An 18,963-nucleotide genomic window follows, 5' to 3' on the forward strand; every position below is an offset into this window, starting at 1 on the left:
TCTGAAGTCCTAACAGAAGTGTTATCAATGCTCAGGACTGGGCTGCCTAATGGGAAATGCCCCCATGGGGGCCTTCTGACTCATACACCTATTCAGCCTCACATGTTCATAATCATTTGTGTAAAGAAGAAAAAACCTCCAAGCACTAATTAGAAAGACAGAGCTGTTGTATTTTCCTCCTGATCACCTTATCTTCTTTATTCAGTTCTTGAAGACTCAGCTATTAAAAGAAATTAAGTAATTCATCAAGCCCATTTCAATTACCTGCTGCTGATAATATCAGATTACAATTAGCATCTACAAATGAACCAAGCGCCAACTGCCAAGCTGAAACATAAGCTAATTTACTGCTAGACTCTGCCTGCTGGAGACAGAACTCTGGGACCTGGCAGTAAGCATGCACTTCATTATTCCAACAACAGTTTTGCAGCGTCTCCTGCAACCATCCAAAGTGCAGCTCTGACCAAGATTTACTGCTCCGTCTGCCGCTGCTCACGTTTACAGACGCGCTGTATCTGTAAGCAAATCACAGCTCCTTTTAAATAGCAATGTCTAGACAAGCAGGGTGACAAATCTTGACCTAAAGGAGAGAATAAATATTATTAATATTTATTAGGTACTGATAGGTGTGGGGCACAGCACAGGATGTGCATGTCACAACCGTAATGAGGGTCTGAATCATTTTCTGTGAGTCCTCTGGTGCTTGATCAGAAAAATCTCCTGCTTTGGTTGATGCTCTCCATTTTTCATTTCTCCTTTCAAACAGGGAAAGTATATTCTTGTTACTTTCTTTTAGATGTCTAGAAAAATCTGTTTCAAGCTCTGGGACACATTTTTCCCCTTTTCATGACCCGAACAGGAACTGCTTTGAAAGAAAAGCAGAGGTGTGTGGTTTGGCTTTCTGTATTGTGGACATTATTAGACTTTGACAATCTGTGTAGTCTCGTCTATGCTTCTCAAGCAGAAGAACTAACAGTTCAATAAATGTGTGGGGTTCAGAGGGGGCCTGTGGGCTGTTGTAGAAGAGAGCACACAGACCAGGGTTTGGATCTTGCCTCTGCTGCTTATAAACTGTATGATTCTGGGCCAGTACCTTTACTTCTGTGCCTACCGCATAGGTTTGTAATGGGGATGAAATGAAATAATATATGCACAGTATCTAGCTCAGTGCAAGTAATCAACAGAAAATAGATTCTCTAGGAGAAGAAGAGAAAGGGCTGTTCCATCCTGACAGGGCCTGTACTTCTCTGGGAGCACTGGCTGTCTTGTACATGGGCACAAGCAGGGACCACTGTTGCAAGGTGTCCTAGAGCCCTTCCAGTGGTGTTTCTTCTTTCTCATCTTCCTGTATATGGAGGGTGGGGGTGGGTGCAGAAGAAACATCTTTGGCTTTTAGCCCTAGGCTGAGTAATCTCAGCACGGCTCCCACTGGAATCTACCATTCTAGTGGGAATGTTTCCTCATGGCAGGATCTGTGGACATGGAATCAGAGACCTGAAGTCTAGCCTCAACTCTGCCTCTACAACCCTGGGTGAGTTACAGACATTCGTTAATCTCTGGATCCTCGTCAGTGAAAAGGAATAATAATAATTTAACTCATAGCACACTTGTTTGCTATTAGAAAGGCAAACAAGTACTGTAAGACACAAATATAATGGAACTGCATTGTTGAAGCAAGAATTTCTATGTGAGGTCTCATGGACCCTTCAACATCTTGAATGGTTATTCTGAACATGGTTCCATAATCACACTGTGGATTTTCAAAGTAAAACACCCAATTAGTGTAAATTAAATACTACCTACAATTATTATTAACATTTTACTCGTAAAGTTAGACCTCTCTCCACCTAAAGAAAACCCAACATATAAAAAGAAAACCCAACATATAAAAAGAAAACCCAACATATAAAAATTGAAATGTGAAAAACAGGCAAAAGAGAGTGACTGCCATATTACAGAATATTTTTCTCTTACAAAAGAAATTTATTATAAGATTTTTTCAGGATACTGTGTTTTATATGTGTTCACAGTATTTACTGAATATTTAATTCATAAAATGTAATCAGGAATACTATATAATCAAGGTGCAATGTGTGTTTGTTATGTATACAACATGTAATATTGTTCCACCTTTCCTTGGGAATTCAAATTTTTCTGATTTAGATCGCCAGAATTTAATTTTTAAATATAATTTTTATAAAAGTTACTTAGGTGATGTTTCTTAAATCCTAGAATTAGAACAGCTGAGAGTCACCATTTCTGGTGACTATCATTTTGCTGCACTATAAATAAGAGGAATGATGTGTACCCACCAGAGTTGCTACCGAACATTTACTTCAACACATGACTACCAGGTTGGTTTGAAAACATGGAAAAAAAAAAGCCAAGCATATTTTATGAGATCTTAATACATCTTTTATGCTACAGGTCTCTTGAAATTAAATGGGTCAAGTTTTTTTTAACCTACCTGGGCTGTGATTTTCTCATATGTAAAATTAATTAATACTCTTGACCTCATAGGTTTGTGGAGATGATTAAATATGAAAATGAATATAAATATGTGACACAGAGCAGGTCTCAATATATGCTTGTTAAATGAAAAACCATAAGCTCCATGGGGACGGGAACTATGTCAGTCTTATTCATAAAATATAGCACAGTGCCTATCACATAACTAATGTTCAATAAATATTTGTTGAGCAAATGAATAAGTGAACAAATGAATTAATGAATACTAGTCCCACACTGCTATATTTAAAATACATAACCAACAAGGACCTACTGTATAGAACAAGGAACTCTGCTAAATATTTTGTAATAACCTAAATGGGAAAAGAACTTGAAAAAGAATAGATACATGAATATGTATAACTGAATCACTTTGCTGTACACCTGGAACTAACACAACATTGTTAATCAACTGTACTCCAATATAAAATAAAATAATTAAAAAAACCACTAGTCCCATTTCGCTTTCTTTCCCAAAAAAGCTACTTTGTAGATAGCAAATGTCATTTTGACTAAAAAGGTACAGATATTTTAAAATTTTGAATTATTTTCCATAGATAGATTATTAGATATTTCACCCTTGGCCTTGGTGGGAAGCACTTTCCATCTCTCATGTTTGACCCAATACTAGAAACAGAACAGCTCTTATACTGCTGTACATGGGAAGCGGCTCCTACAATGTATTCACTTTTGTATGTATTCCAGGAGCATGGTGGCAAGCTAAGTGGTCACCATCATCCAGAAAGAGAAAGAAAGAAAAGGAAGGGAGGGAGGGAGGGAGGAAGAAAGGGAAAGAGAGGGAGAAAGAAAGTGAGAGAGAGAGAGTGCAAGAGAGCAAGTAGGAAAGAAAGAAGGAGGGAGAGAGGGAGGGAAGGAAGGGAGGAAGGGAGGAAGGGAGGGAGGGAGGAAGGGAGGGAGGGAGGAAGGAAGGGAGAAAGGAAGGGAGGGAGGGAGGAAGGAAGGAAGCGGCCACCCTTCTAATTATCTCCCATCTCATTTTCCTAATTACAGTTTATCTCAAAGTAAAATGAGAGGCATTTCTGTCTGCCTCCCCAGTGAATGAGAAGACCTGGGATGATCAGAGCGAGAGCACTTTAACTGAGGCTTTACTCTAGTGACCTACTTTGCAGCCTAACTGAGATTTGACTCCAAACTGCCTAAATTAGAACCATAAAGAAGGCTACCAAAAAACCAGAGGCTACAGAAATACTGTCATGCAACTACAGTTGTTTTGAGCATAAAAGAAAAGATGGACATTTTCCAAGCCAAAATTTACATTAGCATTATTTTCACAAGTAAGACATACTTAGAAAACACCTAGGCTATTCTTTGTTGTTCATAAGAAATCTAAAGAGTCTAAATCATTTCTACTTGTTTTATTTTAAAGCATCTAAAAGGTGGATAATAAATATTGGTATATGCTGACCACCAAAGGATAAAGATTTCTCATCATCTCTACCTTCTCTTTTTCTCCATCTCCATAAGTTCTATCCACTACCCCTCAGATGTGCACAGAAAGCTTCTAATGTCAAAAAACCTTTAGTGACTCAAATCTCATTCTCCCTGCCTTCTCTGATTTAAGTGATAAGCCCTCCACATCCTGAAGCTCTCTTCTCCCTGAACTCTACCTGGGTCACCTCCACCCTCTGTGATCCTGACTCAGTCTCCCTGACTGGCTTTCCTCCCTTATCTCATAGATATCATTAGGATGATGCCATCTTAATACTTGTTTCCAATTCTATTTGCTCATGTTACATTGAGAGAAACACATACTTGGCATGTATAAAACAAACTTACCACGTTTGATAAAGAACTACTTTGGGGAAGTTCCTCCTCTCAGCTTTCCTGTTTCTTTCCAAAGGCACCACTGTTCTTCCAATCACTGGGGCACAACATCTTGGCATAAGCTTTGACTCATTCAATCTAACCATATAAACACTGAGTACTCACTGTGTCTAAGGGGTTATACTCAGAGATACAGAGACTGTGGAGTAGAATAGTGTTTATACTTCTATTGAGTTTTAATCCAGTGGAGGTAACTATACAAGTACACCAATAACCATATTTTATGATTGAATAGAAATAGAATAAGAGAAATTTTAAAAGTGGACTCAGGTCTCAGACAAGGTAAAGAACTTGTTATCAAGAGAGGCTTCAAGAAGTGAATAGTTTAAAAAAAAAAAAAAGAAGTGAATAGTACTTGGGATAATCCTAAAAAGATGGGTAAACTTTAGATAAGCAACACAGGGACAGAGAAGTTCTTCTAAGTAGAAGAAATAGCTTGAGAAAATATATTAAAGCAAGAAGTATAGCCAGTGTGGCTAAATTAGGGAAGATGGAAAAACACAGTTTTAGGTAAAGAGTATGTACAGAGGAGTAGTAGAATTAAAGAATGGAAATCGTGATAGTCCCCATTTTAAGGTATAGTTTAGGAAGGTCAGTCTACTATTGGTGTGTGGGATGGAGGAGGCATGGGAGGGAGGGAATGGTAGCAAGGAAAACCCAACTAGTTGGTTATTGCAACAGACTGGGCAACAAGGAAGGAGCAAGGGAAGGAGAAAACCTTAATGAGAATACTTACTTGACAACTGTTAGATTGAGTGTCAACTGAAAAAAAGGGGGATGGGGTAAGAAATCTATGATGACTTTAGATTTCTAAGTCAGGATTGTATAACAGGCTGAATGATCCTCCCGTTCCCCCACCCCCAATCTCTGCATTCTAATCCCAGGAACCTGTGAATGTTACTTTACATGACAAAGGGGATTTTGGAGGTGTGATTAAACTGTGGATCTTGGGAAGATTATTCTGGATTACTCAAGTGGGTTTGATGTAATCACAACAGTCTTTTATTTTTAAGAGGGATACAAGAGGAGTTAGGACAGAAGAGAAGGCAATGTGATGACTCAGAAGCAGAGATTGGAGTGATGCACTCTGGAGTTGGAGGAAGAGGCCACAAGCCAAGGAATACAGGCAGCCATTAGAAGGTGATTCTCCCCTAGAGCCAAGAAACCAGGCTTGTTGACATTGACCTTAGCCTGGTGAAATTGATTTCAGACTCCTGATCTCCAGAACTGTAAGAGAAAACATTTGTGTTATTTGAAGCCACTAAGTTCATGGCAATTTGTTACAGCAGCAATAGTGAATTAATAGAGATAACTAGAAGAATGGGCCTGTCATCAACAGAATAAGGAAAGCTAGGAGAAGCAGTTAATTTAGGAAAAAGATATTTCACACTTGAACTCACAAACTTGGACTGATCAGCATGAAAATCAGACGAAGCATCTACTAGGCATATGAAAATGTGAAAATGATCTCAGGCAGCAGGTCAGAGCTGGTGAATATAGATTTAGAAACAATGGACATTGAAGCAGTAGTTGAAGGTATAGTGGTAAAAATGATAGAGAGAGAGATACAAAGAAAGAACGGGAAAGAATCAAGGAACAAAATACAAGAACTCCCACATTTAACAAGTGGCAATACAATGGAAAAGAGCCATTAAATATAATGTAGGGAAACTGAATAATGACACAGAGGGAAGCCTAAGAGGGAAGGCGGAATAAAAAAAGCAGGTGGCAGAAAAGCACATATATTATGATCCAAGTTTTTAAAAAAGGAACAATCTGTACACACGTGTATATTTACATATATGATTATACTATCATGTGTTTATGTGCATAGTAAAAAGGTCTGGAAAGAGTCTAACCAAATTGTTAACAGTACTTAACTCTGAAGAGTGGGACATGGGAAGGTATGCAAGGGGGTGGACCGCGGTGGACCTCCTTTTTCTACTTTATACACTTTCATACCATAAGAATTTTTACCAAAGTAAGTACTGTTTTTGTAACTTTTAAAATTGTTCATTTTTTAAAAAGAAGGATAAGAAAAGCCAATGAAGATGGTACAGAAAGAGCAGCCAAGAAGAAAATCAGGACAGTGGTGCTTCACAGAAACTAGAGGAGGAGAGAATTTCAAGGAAAACTTAGTAAAGGCTGCCAAATGTTGCATACTGATTAGGGAAATTTAGAACTGTCAAGAGATCTCTCAACTGAGCCATCTGGAGATCACTGTTGATCTTTTTCAGGGGACAAAAGGTGCAAATCAAATTGCAATGGGTTAAACATGGATAGGAGGAATTCCACTTCCAGTAATGGAGGAGTACCTCCTTTCAGAGCCACCCTCCTATAGATAACAACTATAAAGTCTGACAGGCGGCAGGGCAGGAGGGCTGGCATGGAGGGGGCAGGAGGCCAGCATGCAGGAAGCAGAGGGAGGAATTTATCTAAAAACACTGGAGTGCAACCAAAAGCAGTGAGAAACTGTAGAGAGGTTGGAGTTGACTCTTTGCAGAAGGGAAAGGCATTGGGTAAGTTTCCCATTTTTGAAATGCCAGAGGACATTGTGCGGGGGCAGGGACCAGAGGGCAAACCCCATTAGTGCCGTGTGGTGAGGTTAAAACTCGGGTAGAAACACACCGTCTTTCTGGCTTGAAGAACCAAAGGAAAAATCCCAGAGAGAGCTACAGTGGAGAGCCTTGGATTTGTAATTCTACACAAATCTCTGTTTAACTCATGAAATATGCATGTGCAAGGCCAAATCTAAGCAAGCTGAAAGACCTGAACAGAGATTTCAGCTGCTGCCCAACACAGGGAAGACAGAATTTGGAGCTTGAATTAAGTCAAGTTAACTGGTAAAACAACTACAACAAAAATCAATACTATTAACAGAAATATATCAGAATCCAGAGTCTCTATAAAGTATCACTGACAATGTTGGATATAATCCCTTTTCAAAGAGTACATTAAAATGTGACTAACAACTCAAAACAAAAGGCAATCAATGCACAACTCTGTGACTATACTACAAACCACTGAATTACACATCTTAAATGTATAAATAGTATACTATGGAATTATATCTCAATCAAGCTGTTAAAAAAATAACAACAACATCAACAACAGGCAATCAATAGGGTCTAACTCTGAGATGACCCTATTGATTATTGGAATTAGCAGACAAGGTTTTATAATCTTTTGTAATAACTAGGGCCAGTTATGTGAAAGAAAATACACATGTAATGAATAAACACATAAATCTTAGCAGGAAAACTGAAATGTTAATTAAAAGAACCAAATGGAAATTCTAGAGCTAAAAATATATATCTAAATTTTAAAATGCACCAATGCAGTAAAGAATTAACCTTGCCCAGAGAGGTCCAGCCTTTGTCCCTGGCTCTGGGAGATAATCTCGAAGCCCTTAGAATGCCCAGCCTAAGAGTCTTTGTTTACCTGAGGGTGTTGGCCATGCCAGAGAGTCCATGCTAACAGTATGATTTACAGTGGGGGCTTTCAGCTCAACCTCCAGAGGGGCAGGAAACTAAGATCACTCATGCACATGGTCAACCATATCTCTGTGACCAAGATCCAATAAAAACTTTGGAAAAGAAAGCTCAAGGGAGTCTCTGTGCATGCTGTCACATATTGCTGCTTGGAGGAGTTAGCACCATACATGACACAACTGGAAGCTTTGTGCTTACAATTCTCCTGAACTCTAACCATGTGCCTCATCCCTTGGCTGATTTTATTCTTCTTTCTCTAATTGCTTTAGGTGCAAGGTTAGGTTGTTTATTCGAGATGTTTCCTGTTTCTTGATGTAGGCTTGTATTGCTATAAACTTCCCTCTTAGAACTGCTTTTCCTGCATCCCATAGGTTTTGGGTCGTCATGTCTCCATTGTCATTTGTTTCTAGGTATTTTTTGATTTCCCCTTTGATTTCTTCAGTGATCACTTCGTTATTAAGTAGTGTATTGTGTAGCCTCCATGTGTTTGTATTTTTTACAGATCTTTTCCTGTAATTGATATCTAGTCTCATAGCGTTGTGGTCGGAAAAGATACTTGATACGATTTCAATTTTCTTAAATTTACCAAGGCTTGATTTGTGACCCAAGATATGATCTATCCTGGAGAATGTTCCATGAGCACTTGAGAAAAATGTGTATTCTGTTGTTTTTGGGTGGAATGTCCTATAAATATCAATTAAGTCCATCTTGTTTAATGTATCATTTAAAGCTTGTGTTTCCTTATTTATTTTCATTTTGGATAATCTGTCCATTGGTGAAAGTGGGGTGTTAAAGTCCCCTACTATGATTGTGTTACTGTCGATTTCCCCTTTTATGGCTGTTAGTATTTGCCTTATGTATTGAGGTGCTCCTATGTTGGGTGCATAAATATTTACAATTGTTATACCTTCTACTTGGATGGATCCCTTGATCATTATATAGAGTCCTTCTTTGTCTCTTGTAATAGTCTTTATTTTAAAGTTTATTTTGTCTGATATGAGAATTGTTACTCCAGCTTTCTTTTGATTTCCATTTGCATGGAATATCTTTTTCCATCCCCTCACTTTCAGTCTGTATGTGTCCCTAGGTCTGAAGTGGGTCTCTTGTAGACAGCATATATATGGGTCTTGTTTTTGTATCCATTCAGCCAGTCTGTGTCTTTTGGTGGGAGCATTTAATCCATTTACATTTAAGGTAATTATCGATATGTATGTTCCTATTCCCATTTTCTTAAATATTTTGTGTTTGTTATTGTAGGTGTTTTCCTTCTCTTGTGTTTCTTGCCTAGAGAAGTTCCTTTAGCATTTGTTGTAAAGCTGGTTTGGTGGTGCTGAACTCTCTCAGCTTTTGCTTGTCTGTAAAGGTTTTAATATCTCCATCAAATCTGAATGAGATCCTTGCTGGGTAGAGTAATCTTGGTTGTAGGTTTTTCTCCTTCATCACTTTAAGTATATCCTGCCACTCCCTTCTGGCTTGCAGAGTTTCTGCTGAAAGATCAGCTGTTAACCTTATGGGGATTCCCTTGTGTGTTATTTGTTGTTTATCCCTTGCTGCTTTTAATATGTTTTCTTTATATTTAATTTTTGATAGTTTGATTAATATGTGTCTTGGCGTGTTTCTCCTTGGATTTATCCTGTTATGGGACTCTCTGTGCTTCCAGGACATGATTAATTATTTCCTTTCCCATATTAGAGAAGTTTTCAACTATAATCTCTTCAAATATTTTCTCAGTCCCTTTCTTTTTCTCTTCTTCTTCTGGGACCCCTATAATTCGAATGTTGGTGCATTTAATGTTGTCCCAGAGGTCTCTGAGACTGTCCTCAGTTCTTTTCATTCTTTTTTCTTTATTCTGCTCTGCAGTAGTTATTTCCACTATTTTATCTTCCAGGTCACTTACCCGTTCTTCTGCCTCAGTTATTCTGCTATTGATCCCTTCTAGAGTATTTTTAATTTCATTTATTGTGTTTTTCATCGTTGCTTGGTTCCTCTTTAGTTCTTCTACGTCCTTGTTAAATGTTTCTTGCATTTTGTCTATTCTATTTCCAAGATTTTGGATCATCTTTACTATCATTATTCTGAATTCTTTTTCAGGTAGACTGCCTATTTCCTCTTCATTTGTTAGGTCTGGTGTGTTTTGACCCTGCTCCTTCATCTGCTGTGTGTTTTTCTGTCGTCTCATTTTGCTTATCTTACTGTGTTTGGGGTCTCCTTTTCACAGGCTGCAGGCTCGTAGTTCCTGTTGTTTTTGGTATCTGTCCCCAGTGGCTAAGGTTGGTTCAGTGGGTTGTGTAGGCTTGCTGGTGGAGGGGACTAGTGCCTGTGTTCTGGTGGATGAGGCTGGATCTTGTCTTTCTGGTGGGCACGTCCATGTCTGGTGGTGTGTTTTGGGGTGTCTGTGGCCCTATTATGATTTTAGGCAGCCTCTCAGCTAATGGATGGGGCTGTGTTCCTGTCTTGCTAGTTGTTTGGCATAGGGTGTCCAGCACTGTAGCCTGCTGGTCGTTGAGTGAAGCTGGGTCTTGATGTTGAGATGGAGATCTCTGAGAGATTTTCACTGTTTGGTATTACATGGAGCTGGGAGGTCTCTTGTGGACCAGTGTCCTGAAGTTGGCTCTCCCACCTCAGAGGCACAGCCCTGATGCCTGGCTGGAGCACCAAGAGCCTTTCATCCACACGGCTCAGAATAAAAGGGAGAAAAAATAGAAAGAGAGAAAGAAAGAGGATAAAATAAAATAAAATAAAATAAAGCTATTATAATAAAAAATAAGAAAAAAATTAAGAAAAAATTTATTAAGAAAATTTTTTTTAATTTTAAAAAATAAATTTATTAACTTTTTATAATAAAAAATAAGAAAAAATTAAGAAAAAATTTATTAAGAAAAAAATTTTTAATTTTTTAAAATAAAAATTAAGAAAAAAATTATTAAGAAAAAATTTATTAAGAAAAAAATTTTTTAAGTAAAAAAAAAAAACAAAAAAACAGACGGACCAACCCCTAGGACAAATGGTGAAAGCAAAGTTATACAGACAAAATCTCACCCAGAAGCATACACATATACACTCACAAAAAAAGGAAAAGGGGAAAAATTAATATATCCTGCTCCCAAAGTCCACCTCCTGAATTTGGGATGATTCGTTGTCTATTCAGGTTTTCAACAGATGCAGGTACATCAAGTTGTTTGTGGAGCTTTAATCCGCTGCTTCTGAGGCTGCTGGGAGAAATTTCCCTTTCTCTTCTTTGTTTGTACAGCTCTCGGGGTTCAGCTTTGGATTTGGACCCGCCTCTGGGTGTAGGTCGCCTGAGGGCGTGTGTTCTTCGCTCACATAGGACGGGGTAAAAGGAGCAGCTTCTTCGGGGGCTCTGGGGCTTCCCTGGTTGCGCAGTGGTTGAGAGTCTGCCTGCCAGTGCAGTGGACACGGGTTCGAGCCCTGGTCTGGGAAGATCCCACATGCCGTGGAGCAACTGGGCCCGTGAGCCACAATTACTGAGCCTATGCGTCTGGAGCCTGTGCTCTGCAACAAGAGAGGCCGCGATAATGAGAGGCCCACGCACTGTGATGAAGAGTGGCCCCCACTTGCCACAACTAGAGAAAGTCCTCACACAGAAACGAAGACCCAACACAGCCAAAAATAAATAAATAAATAAATAAAATATGGTTTAAAAAAAAAAAAAAGGGTTCTGTAATGTCTTTCTTTAAAAAAAAAAAAAAAGAATCCGCCTGCCAATGCAGGGGACACTGGTTCGAGCCCTGGTCCGGGAAGATCCCACATGCCATGGAGCAACTAAGCCCGTGCGCCACAACTACTGAGCCTGTGCTCTAGAGCCCGTGAGCCACAACTACTGAAGCCCACGTGCCTAGAGCCCGTGCTCCGCAACAAGAGAAGCCACCGTCAATTAAGACACAACGCAGCCAAAAAATAAAATAAATAAATTTAAAAAAAAAAGACAAGCAATAGAAAAAACTTAACAAAAGCAAAAGTTGGTTCTTTAAAAAGATCAAGAAAATTGATAAATCTCTAGCTAGAATGATCCAGAAAAGGGGGAGGGAGTTAGTACAGGTACAAAACACAAACTACCAATAACAGAAATGAAAGAGGACATATCACTATATATCTTACAAGCATTAAAAGGAAAATAAGTAAGTATTACAAACAACTTTATGCCAATAAATTCAACAATTTAGATGAAATGAACGAAGTCTTTGGAAAATAAATACAACTAATCAAAATGATAGATTTCTGACACAAAATGATAGAGAAAATATGAATTATCCAATATGCACAGCCTTCTACACTCCAGGTTTCAAGCCCTCCAACCTATCCTATGTGCCACTGCTTGACTTGTCTTCCTTAAATATCTAGTCAATGTTCTCACTTCTACATTTCAAAACCTTCAGGAGTTCCTGTTCACTAACAATTCCTTGCCTAGTTTTCATAATAATCTTCTACCATCCTCTAGCACATTCCTGAAGGCTAATCATGCCATTATCCCTCAGACATGCCAACCTATTGCATCAAATTCTTCTTTCACATACCCCTTGTCATCAATGCCATCCCATTTCTGGCCAAATCTCAGCTATTCTTCAAGGTCCACCTGGGCGTCATCTCCTCCAAGAAGCTTTCCAGACTATTCCCAGCCCTCAGGGCCTCCCTTCTGGGAATTTCATGGCAACACAACATCATTAACACTGTTGTCCTGTGTATTAATCTTATTTTCCCAACTAAATTATAAGCTCTTTGAGGGCAAGGATTTTTTTTCAAACTTCTCTATCACGTAAGGCAATTATTCCAGGATTCAGCACATAGTAATGATTCAATAAATACTTGAAATCTGTTGAATGAATATATCATACCAAGAACTTATTTCTATGGTTTTTATCAGGCTCTCTAGATTCTCATTCTGATCTCAATACCATCTTTAGCATCATCTCCAGGGATTTGCCAGACTTTTTCTAACAACCATATTCACGAAACATATGGTTACAATAAGCGGAGGTAGAGGGGAGGGAGAAGTAGTGCTAAAATTATATAAAGAGAAATAGGGTTTTGTAGGTCACAAAAGAAAAGGGACTGACTTTTACAGTGCATTGCCACTAATATCTGCTAAGCATACACTAATACGAATAAGGTCACCGTCTCCTTGTCCTCTCCCCACCCTGAGTCCCTGTGGACATAACAAACCATGGGCTCCAGGCACACGGATGAGTTCCGCTTATACTTCTGAACACATCTGTTCCTTTCATTCATTATGTACCAACATCTGTTTGGGTACCAAGAAAAGATAACAATATCTTCTAAAAAGTAGCCAGTTACTAATATTACCGCCTCTTACCATTCCATATAAATTCCCCCAAATCTATAAATATCTTAACTGTAACCAAGTACTATCAAAACATAGACTGCAAATCTATCTTATTTAAATTTTTCAAAAAATAATTTTACATTTACACTATAACTATCAACATCATTTGTGAATACACATACATTGAGGGGAAAAAATACATTTCCTTTGGGGTTAAAGTCACCAAGTAAAGAACTCCCTCTACACTAAAATCCTCTCAAATTCCCTTCCATTGATGACTTCCTAGCAAGCTTCCCTTTCATTTAAACCAAACATAGCTTTGTCTCTTCATTTCATCCCCCTTCTCTCTAATTAGATAAATCTGGTCGCTCTTCTCTCTAGACAGATTAAAAGGTTGGGGTGTTTTGTTTTTCCAGTATTTCAGAGTTCTAATCCTCAGAGCACTGTGATGACAGAAAGGATCCTGTGATTTAGAGCAGGCAGGCTCCAAGAAAATATATCTGAAGGAAATATAAAACACACACAATGAGGAGATTCTTTTGAATATAAACACACAGATTCCTGTAAAAGATAGTGGGTTACTCCAGCTATTTCCAGCCCTTGGCCCTGACCCGGGGTCCCGCAAGCAATCCTGTCCTTACCCAGATTGGAGGACGCTCGCCCCTCTGCAGCCCGGTCCTTGAGATCCTCAGCGATGCCCAGCTGCTGCTCATGGTACTGTTTAGCCCTCTCCAAATCCTGCATGCACCTGGCAGCATGGCCCAGGCCAGCATAGGCCCGCATCTCAATGGCCTTCTCCATCAACTCCTGAGCCAGCTCCAGCACGTAGTTGTGGTAAGACATGGCCTTGTCAAAGTTCCTCCTGTAGTGGTAGGCACTGCCCAGATTGCTGTAGGCGCGGGCCTCTTCTCGCTTGTTGCCCAGGTCCTTGGCTATCTTCAGATGCTGCTCATGGCACTGCACAGCATTCTCAAAATCACCCATGGCAATATACACAGCTCCCATGTTGCCGAGTTCTCGGGCTTCAGAAAGCTCATCTTTGGATTGCTTGGCGAGAAGAACACACTGTTTGTGACTGGCCAGTGCATTGGGGTAGTCTCCAATGGCTGTGTACACGTGGCCCAGACTGCTCAGGGCTGATGAAGCTGCCTGGAGAGAAAAGATAAGGCAGAGAAAAGAAAGCACATCAGAAAATGGCTTTGGTTTGTTTCAGCAGATAAAATGTTAGAGAGTTTGCCCATAACCATCCAATCCTATTTCTAATGGTGTTTCTACCAGTGGTCCTCAGACCTATGCAGAACTGAAAAAGCGCACATCCAAACAGCAAGTTCCTAATAAAAGACAATGGCAATTTAATCAGTAACATTCAATACCGAATCTCATAGAAACAGGTTGTGTGCCATATAACCTTCATCTTAGTTTAAAGAGTTGACATTTCTAATATTGTGATATTATATCTCTGTTAATAGCTATTAACCTCTGCAGTATAAGAAAATGTTGAAGAAAATCAAAATTAATTATTACATGTAATATAGCATAGGAAATTCATAGGAGAAATCCATGCTAGGCTCTTTGCACCCTGGGCATTTCTCAATTCTTGTCTTCTCCCAAAGCAAATGGATACATTAACGGCAAGGGAGATTTTTAGATTGATGATTGATAATTTTGTGACCCAGGACCCACTGGAGGGTCCTGTTCTCTTATCTTTGTTACCTCAATGTGACTTCATCAGTACTGGTTACTGTGGAGGGCTTAGATTAGATGAGCCCCAGAGGAAAATAACAGGGGAGTTAAAACTACATTTCTGAATGGGGTAGTCCCCACGGGGCCTCACCACCCCTTTTTAGGCTCACATTGCCCTTCAAGCTTTGCTTTTCTTGCCTAGAGGCTCTCTCTTCTGACCCCAGCCTCTGTGCAGAAAGATGCTCTCTTCCTAGTCCCCTCACACTGCTTGCCACTCAAGTAGTTCTTGTCTAAAGAAAAGAACATGAGCCCTTTCTGTCTTAAAGGTTTTAATGAAAATGACTCTATATTGGCATAGTGAACCAAAGGGAAACAAAAATAACAAAGGAGATGTTACACGGGTTCTAGAATCTTACGAAGTGCAGATAGTCTTAGATTCTCGTCTTTAGTTTCTAACTGCTTTGCAGAGACATAAAAGGGAGTTACACCGAGCTCTCCTGCGCTTCTTTTCATTCAACAACTTGCCTATCCTTCCCTTCCTTCACACCGTGCCTACAGCTAGAGCCACGTAGCCCCCTTTCTTCATGATGCTCCCTCTTCGTACCATGAATATGTGATCCTGGCAGAACAAAGGGTAAACTCTGTCACAAATAGGCAAGTGATCTTCACCAGGGCCTCCAGGCTAGGGAATAACAACAAGGGAAGGCCGTCCCACCTGGAGTAAGGGTATTTCTTTATCAGATGTGTTCTATGTGCACTTCAGAACACTTTTATTAATATTTCATAGTTGTGAGTGATTTGCTACCCTATTTCTTTGCCTGCAAAATAGCAGTTTTGATCAAAATGACTGAGACTGACCATCTTTACAATGCTTGCAAATTGTGTATCTGCAAAAGGTTCCATATAGTTTTAAGTTGCTTTTATCATTTCACAGATGTTCCAACAAAAAGCTTGAGGAAAATAGAGAGGAAATAAACACTTAGAAATGTACTTTTGGGTTTGTTTTTTTTTTTTTTTTCTGAGTGGTGGAGAGCAGAAACAATTCCATGAAAATCACAATCCTGTAGCAATGTGATTCTGGCAGACGCAGCAATGATGTCACCCAAGAGCATGCCACTTGGACGTGTACTGGCCTCAGGTTCCTACTTCGGGAACCTCTTCAGGATCAGGGGTTAAGACTTCTTGTTGGCACAGTGCACATAGGCCTTTCTACTCCTCACAACTCCCCTCCCCACACCCGACAATCTCCTTTCCTCCTTTGCTGCAGGACGGGGGACTCAGTCTCTTTCCTTTCCTTCTGTAATTGGCCCTCCCCTCCTTACTCTCTGAGGTCCTTCTGTGCCCAAGCCAGGCTAGAGAGCAGGACACAGTCCACAAACCCTCCCACCTGCAAATCTTTGTTGCCCTCAAAGTAGAACACATGGCTCTTTCACTATGGACCTAGTGTGACTTAGAATCAGACACCCTTGGTTCAAAACTGCACTGCTGTTTACTAGCCCTGGGACCTTCAGAAACTTAACTTCTCTGAGCCTTGGTTTTCCAGAGAGACGTTTCTACGTCCCAGGAACTGTTTTCAAACTTAGCCATGAGCCTCTGTCAAATGTGTAAACCATAAATAATTCACTAGATAATTCCAAATAGTAGATCTGGTTGGAGGCAATGAGCCCTTGAACACTGCAGGGAATAGATTAATAAGGCCTGGGGCAGGCACAGCACCCCAGGCATCACTGTTCTTAGAAACTTGTGGTATGTGGCAACTCCAAATGACAGCCCAAGGATCTTCTGCTTCTGGTTCTTCATTTCTGTAAATGCCAGGGAGACACAGGAGCTCATTTGCTGAAGCTCTCCCAAACATAAGGAAAGGGAGTATTGGGGCATTTCCCCTCTAGGGCTGTGAGGAAAGAGGGAAGGACTACTGCATTAGCTCTTCCCTGGCACCTTCCAGTTACAGGCAGCGCTATCAGGCTGGGACTCTTCATGCAGGTGTCCTGGAAACCAGCAACTCTAGAAAGGTCAATATAGTTTATGAAGCACACATCATGGCCTCTGAAACTAGAAAGGCAGCTTGATGTAGTATAAGAATGGAATAGAATTTAGAGTCAGAGGCCCTGGCTGTGTAACCCTGATAAGTCAATTCACTTCTTCACCTGTATTTTCTTTATATGTAAACCGTTCTGATAATGACAGCGTATGTACTTTCCAAGGTTAGGATGGGATCATATGAAGCAGTGCAAGTGAGTGTCCTGAGTAAACTGTAAAGTTCTCTGTAGATGCATCACTAAGGTGTGGATGGATGTTTTATGACTGCAGGCCGGCTGGGCTGAGCTCTGTTACCAAGCAGAAGCTAGTAACAGCACCAAAAACATCAGTCATTACAACCAAACATCTATATTCCTATCAGTTGCCACAGGAAATGAAGTCCAGTGTTTTACAGCTGCTGGGCAAATAACATGTGATGATATTTATCAGCTAAGTGAATTACAAATTAATCACTTGTCTTTGTTCCTGTTCCTGTGGAATAAGCTTAGATCTGAAACATGGTTTCAGGCTGTTAAGGAGAATCTGAAGACCCACTATCTACAGGGAAACACAGGCCCCACCTCAAGCAGATGCTGCACTTGCCACTAAGGTTCACACTGCCTTTGTATATTAATCTCTTTGAGATTTTTGTGCTAGAATAGCAGCAGCTGCTTCCCACAGTGGAAACATTTTGGAACATCTGTATTTGAATACCAAAATGAACACAAACAGTTATGCTAACAAACTCTCTGGTTGGAATAAGACAATACTTTTCTCTTTTTACAAGATATAAATTACTCATGTTCTTGCCAAAGCATGATTTCCAGCTGCAGACTTAGCACACAGGAGTCATTACCCCTTGCTCTGTGACCCAAATATTTGCAGAAGAACTGCACCTGACGAGTCAGTTTCGTGGGACATGGAGCTAGAGAAGGAAATTTGCTCATATTTTTTCAAACCACCTTTAAGGACTTTCAGTTTGAGACATGAAATAGAGAAAGTTTAAACTACCCAAAAAACCACACTGATGATACTACCATTAAACATTATTTTGCAGAATTAAACGTGTTCCTCACAACTAGCATGTTTTTCCCTTTATTGTATGTATTTTCATAAGGGTTATATTTTGTGGGATGATTAAATGCACATATAGAGAATATCTGATATAACTGCTGATTGACTAATTGCATGTAGTTTTAAGAAAAGGGGAAATGCACCCACAGCTAGTACCAGAAATACAGTTTTTCATCTTCACTGTCCAAATCCACATGCACCTTGTATTCCTTGCCAGTTCAGTGCCCACGAACCCAAGGTACTGGGTTAACCACCTGCAACCCAAGAGGCAGAGGGATGTAGAAGAATAGGGGCAGACTCTGGAATCAGGCATGCATGGGTTCAAAGGACAAACTGTGTGATACTACACAAGTTATGCAACATCTCTGAGCCTCAGTTTCCTCATCTGTAAATGGGAATATTAATATCTCACAGTGCTCTGATAAGTACTACATAAGATAGAACTTGTAAAGAGCCCATTTCAAGGCTCACAGAAGATGCTCAAAAATTTTAGACTTTCATTTCTCTTCCTACCCTAACTTAGCTTTATTCCTTTCAAAGATGTGGTAGAAGATGACCAGAAAATAGAACATGATGTTATATGTCACCACAACTAAAAAAACAACACAAGAAGCGTGCCCCACTGATGGCAGGAAGGGTCATTATTTTCATACGCTAAAGCATATTACTCGTATTACTCTTCTGCAAGTGTAGACATAAGAAAATTCACCCTTTACTCCAGGGCATTTTGGAATCATTGGTATATCCAACACATAATGTTGGTAAAAGCACTTTAAGTGGTCAAAGCTTACATGGATATTAGAGTGTTTTGGGGTCTGTTGGTTGGTTCATTTGTTCATTCATTCATGTACTCAAGAAAATTCTCTAGACACAAACAGAGTCAACTAATTTTTGACAAAGGAACAAAGGTAATTATGGAGAAAGGACAGCCTTTTCAAAAAATGGTGCTGGACATATATATGGAATCTAAGGAAAAAAAAAAAAAAAGGCCATGAAGAACCTAGTGGCAAGACGGGAATAAAGACACAGACCTACTAGAGA

General features: G+C 39.7%; 1 protein-coding gene across 2 annotated transcripts in view; it reads right to left on the minus strand.

Moving 5' to 3' along the window:
- Positions 1–18,963, minus strand: part of TTC28 (tetratricopeptide repeat domain 28) — a 582,221-nt gene that overhangs the window by 151,403 nt on the left and 411,855 nt on the right. For both annotated transcript variants that reach the window (XM_082416383.1, XM_082416382.1), the window contains exon 6: positions 13,788–14,295. In XM_082416383.1, coding sequence (XP_082272509.1) covers positions 13,788–14,295 — 508 coding nt within the window. The remainder of the gene's footprint in view (positions 1–13,787; positions 14,296–18,963) is intronic.

Source organism: Balaenoptera physalus, assembly GCF_965194825.1.
Source record: "Balaenoptera physalus genome assembly, chromosome: 12".
Classification (NCBI taxonomy): Eukaryota; Metazoa; Chordata; class Mammalia; order Artiodactyla; family Balaenopteridae; genus Balaenoptera; species Balaenoptera physalus.